This window comes from Panthera uncia, assembly GCF_023721935.1.
Source record: "Panthera uncia isolate 11264 chromosome A3 unlocalized genomic scaffold, Puncia_PCG_1.0 HiC_scaffold_11, whole genome shotgun sequence".
In the NCBI taxonomy this organism is placed as follows: Eukaryota; Metazoa; Chordata; class Mammalia; order Carnivora; family Felidae; genus Panthera; species Panthera uncia.
In genome coordinates this window covers 5,716,524-5,736,914 of record NW_026057578.1, presented here as the reverse complement: position 1 = coordinate 5,736,914, position 20,391 = coordinate 5,716,524, and the positions used below count along the sequence as shown (strand labels likewise).

At 59.3% G+C, this 20,391-nt stretch overlaps 1 protein-coding gene across 1 annotated transcript in view; it reads right to left on the bottom strand.

Moving 5' to 3' along the window:
- Positions 1–20,391, bottom strand: part of BMP7 (bone morphogenetic protein 7) — a 91,039-nt gene that overhangs the window by 39,214 nt on the left and 31,434 nt on the right. The window contains exon 2 of the mRNA XM_049650583.1: positions 19,716–19,908. Coding sequence (XP_049506540.1) covers positions 19,716–19,908 — 193 coding nt within the window. The remainder of the gene's footprint in view (positions 1–19,715; positions 19,909–20,391) is intronic.

Here is a 20,391-nt window from a genome sequence, read left to right as displayed (position 1 = left end):
CACTCTGGCTCCTTAGAAACTATTCTGAGACTGTGATCTACAGGGCCTCACCACGACCCACCTCCCAGAGCGGTGGGGATCCCCGGGGGAATGTGGGGGGACCACCCCCGGACCGGGACCTCAGAGATCGGCCCTCTACGCAAACACAGCCCCCACAGAATACAGCCCCTGGGCCCCGCCGAACGGCCAGCTTGGAAGCCGGAGGATTTCTCTGGCCCCGGGGGACCCCTGGCAGGGGCAGGAGCCACAGGAAACAGATCCCAGCCAGCTTCCCCAGTGCCCGCGGCCTTGGCACTGGAGAGCCCCTGTCCTGTCTCAGAACCTAGTTTCCCTCCTCTTTCCCTCGATCCTGCAGCACTGAGGGGACCGGGCCTCCTTCCACCTCCTGCCTCCCGCTCCCGCCGGTGGGTCCCAGCGGCCTGGGGCCTCGGAAATCTCTTCCCGCTGCTTTCATTTTCGGCGCCGAAACCCAGACTTTGTGTGCAGGCCACCGGCGGCTGCGTGGGGGTAGCCAGCTCTGGGCCTCAGCGTAGGGTACGATGGGACTGCCCGTGCCATCACAGCCCGACTCCCAGCTTGGCTGTCCCACCTGGGGTCCCTCAGGAACACAGCCCACAACCTTCGGGGAGCACACGCGGCTGGGGTTTGGAAGGGCCACATCGGGAGGCATCCGGGTCTCTCCAGGAGTCCTGCCCGGCAGCGAGGGGCCCCGGCACCCCAACACTGAGGCCTGGGCAGCGGCTGTGCCACCAGGCTTGAGTGACATTCTCCCACCTAATCCTTCCTCCTTCACCGGGGTACAGAGCCGTGACCCCTGCTTTACAGATGAGGGGCTAATGGGGTGCCTGGGTGGTTCAGCCGGTGAAACGTCTGACTTCGGCTCAGGTCGTGATCTCGCGGTTCGTATGTTCGAGCCCCCGCGTCAGGCTCTATGCCGACAGCTCGGACCCTGGAGCCTGCTTTGGATTGTGTCTCCCTCTCTCTCTGTCCCTCCCCTGCTCGGTCTCTCTCTCTCTCTCTCTCCCTCTCTCAAGAGTAAGTAAACGTTACACAAAAAGTGTCTTCAGCCAATGAGGAGCACACCCCAGACAGAAAGCGACATGAATAATCCCTCCCATCGGGCCCCCCCCAAGCCAGGAATCCTCCCAGGGGTCAGTGGGCGTGGAGAGAAGCCAGGAGAATGTGGCTGGCCCAGTGCCAAGCGACCCCCATCAGAGAGAAACGGACTTCGGATTATGGGGTGGGTAGAATAACACCCGCCCCCCAATCCGGAAGACCCTGTCCTCATCCCCGGAACCCGTGACCTGTCCAGGCAAGGGCACTCTGCAGATGTGGCGGAGGATGCTGAGCTGGGGGAGGATCCTGGGTGGTGCGGGTGGCCCCAAAGAGGGGGGCGCGCCAGCCAGAGACGGAGGGGTGAGGACAGACGCGGAGTCGCAGGGACGCGACTGCTGGCCGGAGCCCGTGAGCCGAGCGATGGGGGCGGCATCTGAAGCCGGAAAGGACAAGGAAACGGATCCTCCCTTGGGGCCTCCAGGAGGACCGCGGCCCTGGGGCACCTTCACGTTAGTTCGGCGAGATCCATCATGGGTGCGCGTTCGAGCCGCTAAATGTGTGGTCCAGCAGCCACAGGAATGAATGGAGTCTCACTCCCCCAACACCCGCTCCGTCAGCCCGAGACAGAGCTTGGACTCCGGAGGCTGAGCGCCTCACGAGGCGAAGGCAATTAAATCCCGGTCGGTTGGCCCGAAGGAGGGGAAGGAGTCCCCTGTTACCCCCAGAGGAAGGAAAAGAGTGTCTCCTGAGGCAGGTCAGAGGGATGGGCAGGGCTAATGCAGCCAGGAGGGCGGGAAGGGCATTCCAGCAGAGGGAACAGAGTGTGCGAGGCAAGGTAAGAGAGGCGGGGAGAGCTTCCGGCCCCGGGGGGGGGGGGGGGGGGGGGGGTGGGTTCTGGTCTGAAGAGGACTGGGAAGCTAGGAAAAGTTTCCAGCCGGGGGGTGGAGTCACGATGAAGGGTCACCAGCAGCCTCCTCTCCCTCACCCCTGCTCTGACCCTCACCCTCAGCCCGCGGCTCTTTGGAACACCGTAGGGCCTGGCGCTTTCAAACTCCGCACGTCACTGACCGCCTCTGAGCCTTGAGAACGTGCCCCAGAAGCCGGAGAGCAGGAGGGCGCGCACCGGGGAGCCCCAGGCTGACAGGAAGTCACGGAGGGAGAGAGCGGGCATGTTGCTGCAAAGGATGAGTCAGGCTGGGAAGCCAGCAGCCCTGCTCGCACCTGGACGGCACACCAGCCCTGCAGGGAAGGAGATCAAAGGGCCCAGGGAGGAAGCCGGGGCGTGGTGCCGTGGGGAGTGCCCCTCCAGAGCCCCGGGCTGGGGAGGACCCAGCCCGGCTCCCCAGCACCCCACCCGGGGGCTTCGGGGAATGCCCTGCCTTTCTACCAAGCTACCCAAACGGTCCCTGGCGTCCCCGGGACGGGAAGATGAAGTCAGAGAGGCTTTTTTTAAATACTTTCGTGAAGACCATACGCACATCCAGGAAGGCTAAAATTAAGTCATTTGGGAGGAAGGTGGGAAAACACACAAAGAAGCATGATGGCCTCCTCCCACGGCCGGAGCATGAGCCGCCAGCCCGCGGTTTCCCCACCCCGGGGCCATCTGTCCGTCTGTCTGTCGGTCGGTCCCTCTCCCTTCCCCCGTCCCCCGCCTGGGCATTCGCAGGAGGGTCAACAAGACTCCTGTCCACACTCCAGGAGGCCCATGTTGTCAAAAGTCAGGAAGTCAGTCAGGAGCCATCAAGGGCTGGGCCTCAGTTTCCCCATATGTAAGAGGACGGATGTGTTTACCAAGCTCTCAACAACTGCCTCCGCTAATAGAACACCCAAGAGAGCAAAACGAGAGGGTCAAAAATCAAAAGGCTCTCACACAAGGGTGGAATGCACCACAGGATCATTGCTCCTTAAGGTGCATCAGCTCTTTAAAGGCTCTGAGAAGTCCTGCTGCAAAGAAACGCCTACTCTGACCTTGGTGTGTGATAAAGAGTCTCTCAAATGTGTGCGTACACATGGGTCGTGGGGGTAGGAGGTGGACGAGGAGGTCAGCTAAAAATAGAAGATTCTCCCCGATCAGGGATGCAGCAACCGGCAGGAGAAAACAATCGGGAGGTCTAAGCGGAGCCCAGGATCGACCTTGCGAAGAATCCCCCAGGCTGGTCCTTGGGCCACACTTTGGGCGGGCAGGGATGTAGGCTTTGGGTCCCAGGAAAGTTAGAGTAAAATCCCAGTGGAGCGACCCTGGACAAGCCAGCTTCTGTCTTTCGTGTTATTTTACTTATAAAGTGGGGCAAACTATGAGGACTGTTCTAAAAATGGATTCAATAGAATGATGCACTCCCGATGCCATGCCAGCGTCCAAGGCTCAAGGCTCCAGGCCGGAGCGGACCTCCTCGTCAACGTGAATCTTCCCCACCCCAGATTTAAGCTGCCCCAGCCCCAAAGCAAGAAGCTCACAACCAAGTTCCGACCCTCACTCAAGGTGCGACGATCTTAGAACGGGCCTGGCACCCCGTCACCCAGGGAGCCTGCTGGTTCCCACCACACCTGAGAGGTCGGTGCTGTTGTCTCCCTCCACAGGCGGGAGGCTGAGGCTCAGGGAAGCCAGCAACGCTTCTGATGGGGGAAAGCCTGGGCGGGCGGGTCCTACTCCCACCCGTCCTTACCCAACCCCCGCCCCACCCCCAGCAACCTGCGAGGGCTTTTCCGGGGCTCAAATCTGAGTACACAACTGCCCTGCTTTCCACCCTCTAGTGGCTCTTAGAATAAAAAGCCAAAATTCCCTAATGTGATCCCCCCGTCACCCCACACGCCCGCTGCCCGGCCCCCACGGCCTCAGCCACCCCAGCCTCCGTCCAGGCTCGCATCCGGACCAGACGCCAGCCTACCCCAGGCCTCCGCACGTGCGGCCGCTGCAACACCGTCCCTCACCTTTTTACCTCCAACACACCTGCCCAGCCTTCGGCTCCCCAAGGAAGCTTCTGCCGACGCCCTGATGGGCACATCGTCTCTAGACGCCCTCCGAGCCTCTCCCTTCCGAGAACTCAGGCTGGGGTTTAAGTTCGTTTGCACGGTTCTTTGGGTTTTCCCTGTTTCCCTACCAGACCTCAAGCTCCTAAGGCCAGAAGAAACAGTCCTGCTCTGCCAGCCATTCGTTGCAGCCCCAGCACCTAACACACGGCACAGCACACAGTAGGTCTCCAATTTACGTCGAGTGAACGTGCGAGTATCTTCAGAGTCCTCTTACCAGCCCAGGGGGCTTTCTGGGATCACTTTCTGTTATCTGTGTTATTAAAAGAGGAAAAGTCGGGGCACCGGGGTGGCTCGGCTGGTGAAGCGTCCCACTCTTGATTTCAGCCCAGGTCATGATCCTGGAGTCGTGGGATCGAGCCCCGTGTTGGGTTCTGTGCTGAGAGCAGAGCCTGCCTGGGATTCTCTCTCCCCCTCTCTCTGCCCCTCCCCCGCCAGCGCTCTCTGTCTCTCTCAAAATGAATAAACTTAAAAAAAAAAATGTTTCTTTAAGAGAGGAAAAGTCCATGTTTTTTTCCAAACGACCCAAGCACCTCCGGCAATGGATTCACCCCCAGCCCGCTGCCCCCCACCCCAACCCCGGTACCCACCGGGAACCCAGGCTCCCAACAACACCGGCTGATTAGCCTCGGGCACTGCACACCCCACCCTCCAGGCCTGCCTGTGCAACCGGGGGGCTACCAGATTACGCGAACACACCCCCGGTGGGAAACTGCCTGGTGGTCTGGGCTTCACCGCCCCCATATTTGCACCCTTGTCACTGTCAGCACTGGCCCCTTTATCTGTAAGCGTCCAGGGGGAGCCGGGAGGACACAGACAGACAGGAAGCCACAGCTGGGAAAAAAGCCAACTGCAAGTTTACTTTTGGACCTGACTCTTGTCCCCCTTTGCTCAAGGCTCCAGGGTTTGGGCCCCAGAGTTTCCGGAAACTGGAGACCCTGTCGTTCCTTCCATTCACCCAGGCACGAGCCATCCAGACAGCAAGTGACGAGAGGAGAGCCGTGCTGCTGACTTCAGTGCCGGGGAACCTATCTGCGGTGAAACAGAAAGGGCCCCGGGGCCGCCCCAGAGAAACCAGGCCTTGCGGGGAGCACCGTGGGGCTTGGGGGTGGCTCTGGAAACCCCCCGAGGCTGGCAGCTGCGTGCATCTGGCATCGTGGGGGCGGGCGGGCGGGCGAGACACCACGGACAGGAGACTCATCTTTCGAGACTTTCCCTGGTGGCCCCACTTCCTCCAGCCTCCAGCCCCAGACCAAAATAGAACGAGGTAAATTCTGCCTCTTTCACGCACACTCAGGGAATAAACAAACCAACATAAACACCGTTTTCCTGCTGGGTCATCTTTCCTGCCTTTTTTTCTTTTTCTCTTTTTTTTTTTTTTGAAAAAGAACCACAGCCTGTTTTAAGATTCCAAACCCAGAGGCAGAGACGTGAAGAGAAGGAAGCAGCCAGCAGAGAAGGGAGCCCGACAGCTGGGTGTGCAGACAGAAACGCGTAACGCGATTACCAAGTTCGAGGTCCGGAAACAAAGGCCAGATCAGAGCACCTCGATGCCGAGTGGGAAGGGGTGTCTCGGACTTCATCCCGACCGTGGATCCTTAACCGGAAGAGTGGAGGCTGGACGGAAGGCTGTGGAAACAGCTCCCTCTTCGTAATAAGCGCACGCTATGCCTCATGGCCACTCTGTCATACCTTCTGTCGTATTTCAGGGGCCGCCCCCGCCCCCAAAAGCACATCCTGAGTCAAGGACTTAAATGCAAGTGCCTGAGAGGTGACCCCAGGAACCACCTGGAGGTGAGGCAGAAAGAGAGGGAGGGATGGAAAAAAAGCCCAAACAGGAAGCTGTGTGCATTGGGGGCTCATACGCCTGAGCCCCCCCCCCCTACCCCGACCCCGGGGACACGGCGCGAACACAGCTCAGCGCGGTGCTCCCCGAGGTGACAGGAGGCTGGGGCATTTATCCACCATTTATCCCTGACCACCAGCAACGGGGGGGCTGCTCCCGGGGGCCTTGGCTCCTCCGCGGGCTGCAAACATTCCCAGGGTCAGAGAAGACCCTCGGGCAGGAGGGGCCGGTGCTGGGTAGGAGCATCCAGGTCTGTGGCATCTCACCGAGGAGGGACAGAGCCTCTGTCCACGGCCACAGCTGGCGAGACCAACGTGGCAGAAGCCATCCCCCAAGGTGGGCCGCCGTAGGCTAGAGGAACAAGTGCTTCAAAGACTCGGGGCAGGGACATCCACCCGAGACGAGGAGAGAGCGAGGAAGGTGAAGGCAGCAGCCCCCCGTTACTGCCCAGGAAGCAAGACTGGGCCTCACGGGTTCTCCCAGGAATTCAGGGTCCAGAGATGCGCCCGGGCCCCCTGATGTTTGTAAAGGGACCCGAAGCACGGCTCTGTCGGCTAAAGCTTCCCGAGAGTCCCCGTTTCCTTTCCCTTGACAAGCCGGCCCCGGAGGCTCCTGGTTCTGACTCCTGGTCCCACCTGACTCACAAACGACCCTGCCCTTCCTCCTCCTCCCCTTCCCCCACCTGTGGGCCCAATCCCTGAGCCAAAGGTTGAATGCAAATCCCTGAACCCACAACGTCGAGGAGAAAAAAGAAGTCTGCTTTGGGGCCTAAGTATCATTTTTAAAGATTCCTTAACTAGGCCCTGAAAAAGAGTCCGAAAGGAAAAAAATCACCTTCTTTAAAAGACTCTCATAGTCTAGTCTTCGCTCAAGGAAGCATTTGCTCTGTGCCAGGCACTGGAGGGACGGTGGGTAAAAGCCCCAAAGGTTACAAGGCTCTCCAGCTGAGGACCCAGCGATCTTGACCCCCACATGTCCAGGTCCAAAAGGCAGGGAGACCACAATGATGGGCTTGAGCTGGAGGTTAAAGTAGGTAGGGTTGGGGCACCTGGGTGGCTCCGTGGGTTAAGTGTCTGACTTCGGCTCAGGTCATGATCACACGGGTCACGGGTTCGAGCCCCGCGTCGGGCTCTGTACTGATGGCTCGGAGCCTGGAGCCTGCTTCGGATTCTGTGTCTCCCTCTTTCTCTGCCCCTCCCCAACTCATGCGCGCACATGCCCTCTCTCTCTCTCTCTCTCTCAAAAATAAACAAACATCGGGGCACCCGGGTGGCTCAGTCGGTTGAGCATCCGACTTCAGCTAAGGTCATGATCTCGTGGTGCATGGGATCAAGTCCCACCATCAGGCTCTGCACTGACAGCACGGATCCTACTTGGGATTCTCTCTCTGCCCCTCCCCCCCACTCTCTCTCTCAAAATAATTAAGTAAACTTTAAAAGGAAATAAATAAAAACCTGGTAATAAAAAGTAAATTGTATTTCTTAAAAAGCTGGTGGGGGGAGGGTGTAGAGGCGGGAATTAAGAGAGTAGAAGACCGGACGGACGGGGAAATGGGGTGAGAAACACAGAGGCCTGAAAACAAGGTGCCCCCAGAAAAAAAGGGGGTGCAAATGTCAACCTGGCCACACCAGAGAGCGCGTGTACGTGTGTGTGCATCTTCGTGTGTCTGTGTATATGAGGTTGGAGCTAGACCACGGAATCAAGTTGCAGACACAAGGTACCCAAACGCACAGAGATAATGGACAGATATCCACACCCGGAGACGTTGCAGGGCCAGCCCCACGGGCATGGCACCTGTCCCATCACTCAGGGTCCCCCACACAGAAGGACTCTGTGCGTGGACTCTGTGTGCTCTCCCGTCACCGTCTCGAAATCCTCAGGACCTTTTCATTTTGCCTTAGGTCTCACAAATCACGTGGCCAGTCCTAGGTGCTCGTTCTCAATACTAACACCTACATCCTGTACGGTTCCAACTACGGGACGCTCTGGAAAAGATTAGATTATGAAGACAATAAAAACAAGGATGGGGGAGGGGACAGAGGAGTAGGCAGAGCACAGAGCATTTTTAGGGCAGTGAACACGTTCAGTATGACAGTATAATGGTGGACACACGTCACTGTACATTTATCCAAGCCCAGAGAATGTGCACCAGCATCGGTGACCCCTAGTGTAAACAGCACACCGGGGGTGATTATGATGTGTCCAAATAGGTTCATCCAATGTCACAAGCGTCCCACTCTGGCTGGGGACGTTGATAACGGGAGAGGTTGTACATGTGTGGGGCCAGGGGGCATAGAGGAAACTTGTCCCTTCCCCTCAGTTTTGCAGTGAACCGAAAACGGCTCTAAAATAAAACTTTTAAAAAGTAGAATACAAATGAAGACTTCCAGTCCCTGCTTGGTTCAGGTCATGATCTCACAGTCGTGGGATGGAGCCCCTGGGCCGCGTCAGGCTCCGCACTAACAGCACGGAGCCTGCTTGGAATTTTCTGTCCCTCTGTCTCTGCCTCTCTCTCTCAAAATAAATAAATAAACTTAAAAAAAAAATGGTAATCTCTATTTTCCTCTTTTTTTAAAAACTTTTTTTAAAAAATATGTTTATTTTTGAAGGAGAGACAAAGTGTGAGCAGGGAAGGGGCAGAGGAAGAGGGAGACACAGAATCCGAAGCAGGTTCCAGGTCCTGAACTGTCAGCACAGAGCCCGACTGGGCTCCAACCCGCGAGCGGCAAGATCATGACCCCAGTCGAAGTCAGACCTTTAACTGGCTGAGCCACCCAGGTGCCCCTCTGTTTTCCTCTTTAAATGTGCTCCCAAGTGGTTCTGATGACACCTCGGTTTGGGCCTCATCATCCCTGACTATGGAAGGATACAAGCCTGTGAGCAGGTGCATGGCAGGGGCTAAGCAGTATTTTAAGGGGCAGACAGTGGTAAGCAAGATGAAGAGGAAAGGAGGAACAAGGCAGGGTGGTGAAGAATTCCTATTCCGAGCGTGGGTCAGAGCCAGCAGCACCCCTTGGGGCTGGCCCAGCACCCCAGATCCTCCTCGGAGGCTCCGCTGTGGCAATGAGCTTCCCCTCCCCCACGCCAGCATGCCCTTCGCCAAGCAGCATCTAGAGTGGAAGTGCCTGGGGACCGACCTCCCCCTGCTCCACTCCGGGCGCTTCTCATTCGGGGGCCACTCTGCCCCCAGGGGGCATATGACGACGTCTGGACACGTTTGGGTTGTTGAAACTTGGTGGCGCCATCTCCCGGGTAGCAGGGCCCCGGACGGCCCGACCCACCCTCACACGGTGATCCGCACTGAGTCCACGGCAGGTCAGGCTTGCCAAGCCTGCGACACTCGCCCTTAACCCCTACTGACGGACCTGGAGGCCTCAACACCTGCAGAGCTCTGCACCTCTGTCTCCAGGAACCCCTGCAGGCGGAGGGAGCCACAGTCCCGCCACGGAGACTTTAGGGCGCCTGGCGGCCAGCCTTTGCCCGCCCACTCCTCCGTGCCGGAAACGTTTTCTAATTACTCACTTTCACCCATAACCCTCGTGTCGGGGTGAGCTTCCAGGAAACCGGACCTGAGACCGGGGGCCGGCCGGCTTCCCTCCGCGGCTGATCACTCGGCCGCTTCGCGAAGCGAAGGCCTGTGCCGACGATCAGGCTGGAGGGCGTGCCGCGATCCATTAGCAATGCCTGCCTCGGATGCCGGAGGGGCAGGAGGGGGAGTGCACGCCGGGTGTCTGCTTTCCTTCCGCCATCCTGGGAGCGGCAGGATGGAAAACCAAGGGCATTGTGAGGGGAAAAGAAGAAAATGGTGCTGACAGGCTGGGAAGAAGACGGAGGAAGGGAGACCCAGGGTTTGGAGGAACCCTGAGCATTTGCCCGGATGGCTACCTTCCGCCACGAACTTGAAATAACCGAGGACTTCCACAAGCGCGGTTGACGCCTTTAAAACATGATCTTCCTGGTAAGCCTGCCTTCCCGGTCCTCACTGGGTTCTTTTCTTCCCAGCTACAGATGACCGCTCACCACCACATTGAAAAATATTAATTCTCTTTGTCTCCTGCCAAAAAGGCTAAAGCAATTACAGGCCCTGATATGAAACACAGATGTTAATACATTTGGAAAAACAGGCTCCTATAGGCGAGCAGAGGTCCAAGTATGAAGTGCTTTTGGAATTAAAGCGCCAGATCAAGTTATACAGCCATCCTCTCCAAATTCATTCCAGGGTAGGAAACCCAGGGCCGCGGCACCCACGCGGACATGTCCCCTGTTTGCAGAGGAGAACCAATCCACCCTTGGGTACCCACTGGCACACAGCTCTAAATAATATAATTATAATCATCACAGGGAAACGTCCCTAAGATCGAAAAGTATTATAATTACGGGCAATTTTCACTTTTTGGAAATTGGGCTCAGATGCCGAGGAAAGAGTGCAAACAAGACGTTCTCAGGTTTCAGTTCCGGAAGAGAGAACACGCCGGGACGGACCGGTCTGAGGCTGGACCAGGGCTCCTCGGCGGCGCTCGCTCAGCCAACAGGTAACTGTTGGCGTGCGTTTCCACACTGGGCACCGCTCAGGTGCCGGGACTACCTCGAGGCAAGAGGCGGCCGTGGTCCCGGGATTCGGGAGGAAGCCCACGCCCCAGAAGGCCGGATGCTCCGTCAGGCAATCACACACACAGGTTTTACCGAGCGCCGGCTCTGTGTCAGACTCCAGGGGCGAAGAACATGACAATGGGCAAAATAAAGCAAACCCCTGCCCTCTCGAGGCACCCGTCCCCGCCCCTGCTGTTGGGCAACCGCCACCGTCTCAGCAGCTGGCACTCAGATCTCCGGTGAGGCTCAGCCAGGGTCCATGAGCTGCCTCCCCCGCCTCCCCCCCCACCCCACCGACCCAGTGGTGGAACAGGGGTGGATCCAGGTGTCTCCAGAGCACCCCCCCCCCCAGTCTCTCCCTCTTCACTACGCAGATTTGTGGAATAAGCCGGCCAGGTCTTCTGTCTTCTCTGCCTCAGTTTCCTCGGGCAGGAAACCGGATTTCCCCACCGTTACCCAACTCCTAGGACTGCCGTGTAGGAAAAGGAAAAAGCGTACCTGCCGGCCAAGGGAGAAAACCCGATGGGACTAAAGACAGATGCAAGCTTCCTTTCCTTACTCCCTAACCCGGCACCGTGCCTCAGTGTCCTGGTCTGTGAGCCGAGCTGCCTGGCGGTACCTCCCTCGGGGGGTGTGATGCGAAGGACCACAGACCGCCGCCTGGCAAGTACTCAAGGAAGCTAGCTTTGTCATCATCGCTGTTCAAGAAGGTGGCCGTCTCTTCTCTCCGTTCAGAGGGGCGTTCTCAAGAAGGGGAGGGCCAGGGGACACCTGGGGGGTGGGGGTGGGGGCTCGGTCGGTTGAGCGTCCACCTCTTGGTTTCGGCTCAGGTCATGATCTCAAGGTTTGTGAGTTCGAGCCCCGTGTCAGGCTCTGAGCTGTCAGTGCAGAACCTGCTTGGGCTTCTCTGTCTCTCCCTCTTTCTGCCCCTCCTCCCCCCACCCCCCCCTCGAAATAAATAAGTAAACTTAAAAAGAAAAAAAGAAGGGGTGGGCGAAATGGAAGGCACCGGCCGAATCGATGCAGGTGTGCCCAGCAGCAGCCCTTGCCCGCAGGCAAGGGGACCCGTGCTCACCGTGACCTTAGCCGCCAAGTGTGAGGCCCACCTAGAGCGATCAGACTGGGGCGGATGGGTAGGAGGCGCCTCTCAAGTGGACCTCAAGGGGATCGCTCGTGTCCCCTCGCAGAAAGACGGCCAGACCCTTCCAGTCACCTTGGGAGCCCTACTTGCCACCCTGCTGCACCTCCCACAGCCCTCGAACGCCTGGGGGCGGAGCGGGACGGGAGTCTGCACCCCCATGAAAGGGATGAAGTGACTCATCCGAGCTCCCACCGATCCTCGAGGGAACAGCAAGGGCGGGGAGCAAGTCAGTGTCACTATCAAGGTGACGCCAGGACCGAGTCCGTGGGAATTCTCGAGGTGGGGCTCCAGCGTGCCGAGTTTTACTTCCACTGCCTGGTTTTGAATTCCGCCTCTAGCGTGTGACCTTGGGAGGCTCATGTGACCACTCTGCGCCCCGGCGACCTCATCCACCAAGCGGGAGAATACGGACGTCTCGAGGTCATCGTGCGGAGTAAGAGAGGACGCGGACGCTTTGCTAAGCACTGACCGGATCTGTTGCGAGCACGTGACCGACGGAAACTGTCACCATCGCTTCCCCACCAAGCCAGGCTTGGGATGAATTATGGAAGGAAACAAAGGCCCAAAGATCAGAAAAACCACCAAGGCCCGCCAGCGTCAGCCCGCAGGGCAGGACGCCGATGGCGCTAACTGGACTGGACACGGTGCCGGCCGTCTCCACCCGGCGGGTTGTCCCCGAATGCGGGCTTTTTCCAGAACGGTCCCTCTGGACACGGGAGAGGACCCCAAGGGGGACCGAGAGGCATGGGGGGACTTGGTTCCCGCTGAGGCAGCTCCGGGCTGGGATTACAGAAAGGCAGCAAGGAGACCTGCCAAGGTGTCCTTGACCAGACTGCCCCGGGCATGCTCTCCCCTGACCTTCCGGAACAGCCGGTGGGTGCCCAGGCAGCCAGCTGCTCCTTCCCTGCCCTCTGAAGATTCTACTGGGGAGCTGAATCGGCAACTTCTGTAAAAGCAGCTCAAAACCAGAGCTCACGCCCTGGGGCCGAGGTGTAGTGGAAGGAGGCGCAAGCCAGGAGACGGGGAACCAGGCACGTAGGCCTTGAGGAGCAGCAGAAAGGCTCCGGAAGCTTCCGGAAGCCTCTGGAGCCAGAGCCTGAAGGGCTCCCCACCCTCAGCCAGCCCCTCGCCTGTGCCGCCGAGACTGTGAAGCGGGGTCTGGACGGCACTTGGGTTCGGTCCTGTGAAGAAAAACGGTCATCGTTGAAAGACCAGGCAAAAGGGAACATGGAGGCCCGGACTGGAGGGAATCGGTCCCGTTCCATCTCTCAGGCAGATACGACGGCTCACAGACCAGAGAGAAGGGAGCTCTCGCCACCTGCCCACAGCCTGGAAACTGTAAAAACATGCCCAGCCTCGACCCTCGGGACCCTGATGTATCCGGAGTTGTAAAAGCCCCCACCCCCCACCCCAAGGTGATTCTCACCCCCAGCCCAGGGTGAGAACCAGAGCTCAGATCCCAATCACGTGAGGGAATCAGTACCAGCGAGAAACACCACGGTGCCACCACGGCCGAGAACGTGAGCCCTGGAATCTCGGAGACCCAAGTTCAAGTCCCAACTCTGCCCCGTCCTAGCTGTGTGACCTCAGGTAAGTTACGCCCTCTCTCTGAGGAAGTCTCTACACCTGGGAAATGGGGATAGTAAGTTTTCCTAGGATCTTTTCCAAGGGACACGATGAGGCTAAAAGGCCCAGCACACGCAGTCACATCCAGAAAGCACCAAAGGATGACAAACCTAGAACACAGGTGGGGATGTGCTCTGGTGGGTGACCATATCCCTCTGCCCAGACATGCTCAGCTCAAAATCAGGTAAACGTCAGAGCCTCGCTCCCAAGTCCTGAACCTTTAACACGAGGGAGACTGGGGAAGGGTCCGGCGCCCCGCGCCCCGCAGCCGCCGATGCTCTCCCAGTAAGACAGTCTCTGCCCCCGGCACGCAGGCAGCTTGTCCCTGCTTCCCACGGCTGGAAATCACGAGGGCATCCCCTGGGAGCTTGTCAGAAATGCACAAGGTCAGCCCCCCCTCGCCCTGCCCCCGCAAAGGGCAGACTCGACCACGTTTTCACCGGATCCTGGGAGCCTGGTCACTGAACTGTTAAGGGCAAGAATGCTCCGGGGCTCCCCTCTCGAGACGAAAAGGTAAGAGCCGTGGCAGGTCTGAGAGTTCTGGGAGGGGTGAGGGCACCGCTGAGGAGACAGGATGCCCCCTCCTTGATGGCAGCCGGGAGCCCTGGGGGTCCCCGGGGAGGGCTGGGGGGGGGGGAGCGTGTCCAAGACCCCCATCTGGCAGCACAGGGACACAGGCTCGCCTCTTCCCTCCGCTCGCCCGCCAGCCGCCTCGGCGAGCGGCCCCTCGGTCCCCACTCCAGCCCGTCACGGGGACAGCTCCTTCCTCCTCGGTGGCTCAGGCTGCGGCCGATCCAACCTTGGCCTCGGGGACTGCTCTGAGGTCCCTCCCCTGGCACCCCGAGTCCCTGAGACTGACTGAGGGACAGTTTTCAACCATCTCGACCTTGGCAGTCACTGACCCCCTTCGAACAGGCGCTGCCGTCCCCGGCAGGCCTGTGGTCCCCCAAGGGCGTGTCTCGCAGAGCACCTGTGTCCCGCACAGGTGAGGCAGCACGGGCTGGGGGGGGGGGGGGGGGGGGGCGGGGGGGCCCCCCGGGGGGGGGGGGGGGGGGGGGGGGGGGGGGGGAGGGGGGCGAGCCGGGGCCTCTGCGGGGAGGGCTGGGAGGGGGTCAGGATGGAAAGGCCCAGTCGAGCGTTCGGGAACGAAACCGGTTCAGTTGTGCGACCTCCACACGGACGCGAATCCAGCTCCGGAGAGCCGGGTCCCAGCCGGTCCAGCCTGAGGCTTAGGGTTCAGAAAAGGAGGGCAGGCCCCGATCCCCGGGCCCCCCAGTTCCCCCGGCAAAGCCACTGGAGCCAAGGCCCCCGTCCCCAGACCTGCCCCTCAGCCCCCACTCATCCCGCAGGCCGCCAAGGGCGGCTCCGGCGGCCTCTCCAGCTGCAAGCAGGGCCCGACGGCTATGGAAGGCCTCCAGCTCGGCTCATTATCGGAATTTAATCTGGATTCCGAGAGATCAAGAGGACTTGGTGGAAAGTGGCTGCCACGAGGGGAGAGACGCCGAGGCTACCCCAAAGCCAGCTAATCCCCGGCACCCCGGGGCCTCCCTGGAGCCCCGGCAGAGGCTCGCCAGGGAGCCAGATGGCCCAGCTCCACGCAGCTGGGCGGCTGGTGGCAGCAAAGCCACAGACCCCTCAGCAGAGGGGGCAGGCTGGCCACACGGTGGGGTGGCAGGGGCAGGACCTGGGCTCCTCTGGGGATCAGCTCTCGAAGACGATGCGTGTCCCCAACCCCACCCCACCGGCAGAGCTGGGGAAACGCCAACAGGGGCCCCGCCTCCACACAAGCTCAGGCCTTCATCCCCATCAGAGACCGCGAAGCTAAGAGATTCGGCGGGGGGGTGGGGGGGGGAGCAGTGCTGCAGCCAAAACCGGGAGCTCCCGTTTTCTTCTGAGGGTCTCTGCAGCCCCTGTGACAACAGTGATCGTAGTGAAGAAGGTGGTGATGGTGGTGGCAGTAGTGATGATCTAAACCCAGTGACCCTTTATTGAGCACTTACTATGTTCTAAATAAGTATGTCGGGGCGCGTGGGTGGCTCAGTCCATTAAGCATCTGACTTCCGCTCGGGTCATGATCCCGTGGTTCGTAGGTTCGGGCCCCGCGTCGGGCTCGGTGCTGACGGCTCGGGGCCTGGAGCCTGCTTCCGATTCTGTGTCTCCCCCTCTCTCTGCCCCTCCCCCGCTCACGCTCTATCTCCGGCTCAAAAAATAAATAAATAAACAAATAAATAAATAATAAATAAGTATGTTAACCCACTTTATCCTCACCAGAACCCTGGGAGGTAGATGCAATTACTATCCCCATTGTACAGAGGAAGAAACTGAGGCTCCAAGGGTTACTGGTAGATAGTGTCGGTATTTGAACCCACACTCTTACTAGCCGGGCCATCCTACCTGGGGAATTACACAACAGAATCATTTTGCTTCTGTATTAAAACAAAACAAAACAAAACAACCCACCCAGGAAAAGATATAAATAATTAAAAAAAATTTTTTTAACCTTTTAACTTCCGGAGAATGGAGCTCTCGTCTCCTTGGCTCAGGTACGGAAAGGAAATTTAGAAATCTAAAGATAGCATTCCCTTCCCCCGCCTCCCCCCACCCCTGCCTCCCCACGCCTGTCACTCCACTGCCCGCCTATTTGGTACTTTGCACCTGTCATGTTATCTCCTCTGCTGGATCGTGAGCTCCTAGCGGGCAGGGACGTGGGTCTGGTTACTCCCATCTGTGCACGGCACACAGCGGGTACTCAGACGTTTGCTGACAAGGGACTTGGTCTCCCAGCAAGCCAAGCGCCCCCCAGAGTCAGGGACCCAAAGCAAGGCTCATAGCCCCACAGATTGCCTGTGGCCAAGCTGCTCATCGGGGGCAACCTGCCATGCCCACCCTGGCCCCCTGCTAGAGAGCCACGGACAGCCGTCCCACCCATCCCTCATCCAACCACTGCGACGCGGGCCTTCTCCCCTCCCCTGGGACCTCTGGAGCCACTCCACGGAGCTAAGCCAGGGTCGAGGGGGCAGCAGCCTCAATCCGGGATGGGACAGGTACCCACGGTGCCAGCAGGTTGAGACAGGCAGAGAGGGGAGCAGCTGCTGGCAGCGGGGGGGACGGGAGGCCGGGGCTCGTGTTCCATGAAGCGAGGACCGAGTGGCTCACCCTGCCCGGGCAGCATCTCGTGCCTCTGTCCTCCCCACGACCCACACTTGTCCCTCACTTAGGACCACGGCCTTTGCACTTCCCCTGAGACACTCTCCCCGCTCTCTCCCACTCCCCGTGGCCAGATCCTTCCTGTCACTCGAACATCCCCAGCTCAGCAAGGCCATCGATGACCACTAGCACTCTGCCAGGCCACGCGGCCTGTTTGTTTCCCGTCCACCTTCTCTACCCCGTCGCGGGGAGGGCTGTATCCGCTCAAGTCCTCCCCCCGGGACCTAGGAGTGTGACCTCGTTTGGAAAGGGGGTCTTTGCAGACCCTCCGTGGAGTAAGATGAGGTCATACTGGAGGAAGGCGGGCCCCTAATTCGAGATGACTGGTTTCCTTCTGAGAGAGAGACACACACACAGTGTCCCGTGAAGGAGCAGAGCCACGTGGCAACAGGGTAGAGGGAACGGACGCAGCTGGAAGCCAAGGGCACCGACAGTGGAGAGCCAGCCCCGGAAGCTGGCAGAGGCGGGAAGGGCCGCCCACCACCTCCCAAAGGCTTCCGAGGGAGCACGGCCCTGCCTCGACTTCAGACGACCAGCCTCCGGCACTGAGCACTTCTCTACTGTCCTCGCAGTACTCTGTCAGGACGCCCCAGAAACCTAGGTCACTCCTCAGCCACCATTCAGATGGGCCCTGCCCTCGTGATCTGAGCTTGCTCGTCCCCACGGTCCAGTTCTGAGGCCGGCACCTGGACGCTCAAGGCGGTGGAAGCAACAGATCGCTGGGCTCACGCCTCTCTGTCCAAGTGCAGGGGCCTCGCACCTCCACGAAGGAGGTCCCGTGCCCGCCAAGCCGGGCTTGCCGCTCTCAGCCTCCAGCGTCCCCCAGCAGTGCAGGGACCGGCGGGTGGCGACACCCCTGGCAGCAAGCCCGGCCCCGGAGGGCGCGAGCCGGCAGTGCTGGAGCAGGTTCCCGCTCACGAGAAGGGGCGGCATCCCGGCCAGAACCCCCGGGGACCGGCGGCCAGGGAAGGGCCACCGCGCTCCTGCACGGGGACCGGAAAGAGAGCAGCACAGGTGCCAGCCGCCAACCCTCGCGGACGCGTTCAGCCAGACCCACTTGGAGGTGAAGCCCCTTGATGGAGATTTCTGAGGCGGCTGTGGGGGGCCTGCCAGGAGGGCTGGGGAGCGAGCCGGGCTCACTCGGGGTTTCTGCACGAGGGGGCAACGGAGTGCTATCGACCAACGGCCTCTGCCTCGCCTCCAGCTCATCAGCCTTCACGAGAAAAGTCAAACATCTGGTTTTGTTCAAGGGTCCTGGGGCAATCTGTGAGCGAACGGAGCAAACGTGTGTCGCACCCCCAGAATGCACTCCACGCTTCTTCCTATGAGTCTGGGGGCCAGGGCACAGGCCGTCAGGGTTACCTGGGGCACCTGAGCGTCCACAGTCAGATTCGGAGGCGACTGCCAGGACCGGGTGCCAGCTCCCCCACACCACACCGCGTCCCTTTCTGGTACCGTCCCCTCCAGGACGGCGTGTAGGGCACTGCGTCCCAGTGGGGGCTCTAAAGTGCAAATTTCGTCCACACTGAGATACCACTTGTCGCCCATCAGACTGACAGAGACCCAATAGTTCAATGAGAGACGGCGTCCTGAGCACTTGGGAAACAGGCCTCCTCTCCTACGTGGTTGGTATAAACGGACATGACCTCCAAGGACAGCCGTTCAGCAAAACCTAACAGTTGCCGATGCGTGTACCCTCGGACCGCACAAGTCTGTTTCTAGAGCCGTATCCAACAGACACGACGGACGTGAAATAATGCGTCCCTAAAAAAAATGTGTCGTCCGCCTGTAACACAGAGAGGTGGGGAACCCGCCACGCACATGCAGGAAGCTGGCTAAGTCCCTCACGGCATGGTGACAAAGAGAAAAAGGACGTTCTGTGTGAACCCACCCGGGATCGCCCAAGGCTTGCTGTGAGGCGAAGAAAGCAAGGTGCAGGAGAATATGAAGAGACGCCCCCTGGAAAGACACACACTCGCACACACGCGTTTGCGGATTCAGGGAAGCTCACGGCACTGAACTTGAGGCTGCCTGAGAGACGGGCCCCTGGGACTCAGAGCTGGGCGGGAGCTTCAATTTTCACGTTCGTTGCTTTTCTCGCGTCTGAATTTTATGACGTCCGCGCGTCTTAGCTACTCAAACCTGTATCTTCAAAAGAAACACTTTCTGTATACCGCCCCCCCCCCCCCGACTCAAGCCCTAATTTGGCCACTTTCTCTCTGGGTGGTGGGGGGAAACGGCCCACCCTTTGCTCTCAGCTCTTAATTCTCCCCACGTCACTGAGGAGTCCCCATCCCGGAGGGCTACGGTGCACGCAGAATGAGGTTACACATGCAAACCAGTGGAAGTAAGAAAGAAGAGTTCGGTTTTCTTAGTGTTTAAGACGACCCCTAACGTGGCGGTGCTTGGGGAGGTGGTGATGGTTCCTAGGTCCCTAGTGTGGTGACAGGTCCCCATTCCCGCTGCACGTGCGAATAAGGGCTGTCCGTCAGGAGGCGCCATGAATCCCTCCATTAGTTACTGACGAAGTGGCATCGTGCGACGACAGAAGACGATAAAAGTCTGCCAGCCTGAGACATCTTGAAAGCCAACCGCTGGGTGTCACCGCCTGGGTCACATCCACCTCGGGAGCCCATTATGTCCTTGTCCGATGCTCCAGCCCATCTCTCAGCCTTCTTCCCCCCCCGGGAGACCTCAAAACTAAATCAATGTAAGATTTTGGTTCCTGACTCCGTGATTCTCGGAAGCCTCAGGTCTCTCTCTGCCTGGTTAGTCAGGTTCTGCTCCCCCAACATTTTATTACAAATGGCCACCTTCATTGCTTGCCTGACCTCATGGGCTGGGGTTCGCAGTGAGGCACAGGGTAGACCTCCCCCCAAAATGTTTCTCCCTCTTCCCTACCCGCATCCCCTCGGTGCCCATGAACGTATGCCAGACCCAGACCCCCCCATAAATACCCACGTGGCTCACCTGGCTGTCTCCGATTCCTAACTCAATCTGCTGACAGGGGCTAGTTTTAAGACACAGCGACATACACCATCAACTTTCTTGAAAAAATACATTCCGTGGAGGGGGCCTGGCACACGGTGGGTGACCCGTGACGGAAGCGGCCACGACTGCCCCCTGCCCCAAACTGGCCCCATCCCCTGGCCACCACCCCCGTCTTCCTCTGCCACTGAAGGAAGCTCAGGACGCCCCCCAGGGACCAGTCACAGCACCCACCTGCCCCAGTGCTCCTGCAGCACCTGGTAAACGCTGATCCGGAACGTCTCATTATCGAAGCGTTCCCGGATGTAGTCCTTGTAGATCCGGAATTCGGCTGCGGTCACGGCTTCCCCTTCTGGGATCTTGGAAAGATCAAACCGGAACTCCCGGTGGTGGTAACGTGGGTGGAAGAACTCTTTGTCGTGCTCCACTAGAGAGGAAGAAAGCACACGCGGGCACGGAAAGCTCGTTAGTAACCGGCTCTCACGCTCGTGGCTCAGCGTCCCAGCCTGCCCACCGTCGGGCCCCCCCGGTGCCACCTGCCCGTTCCCGCTGACCTGGTGCAGCCGGGGTGGGGGTGGGGGTGGGGTCGCAGCCATAGACCCTACGGCCGCCTTGAACGACAGCAATGACTCTCCATCAACCCGCTGGGGAGAGTGGGGCACAGACCCAGCCGTCCCAGGGACCCTGGACAGACTCGGGTTCACGGGAGCTCAGGCTTGCGTTCAAATCCGGGCTCTGCCGCTAAGGAGCTGGCCTGCACGAGGTACCAAGTCATCTCTCTGGACCTCGATTTCCTCATCTAAAAATAAGGACAATAGTCCTCCTTCGTGGGTTGTTGTGAGAGTTAAGTAACCAAATTCTCATAAGCAGGAGTGTTTATTTTGGGGGGGGGGGGTTGTTAATGTCTATT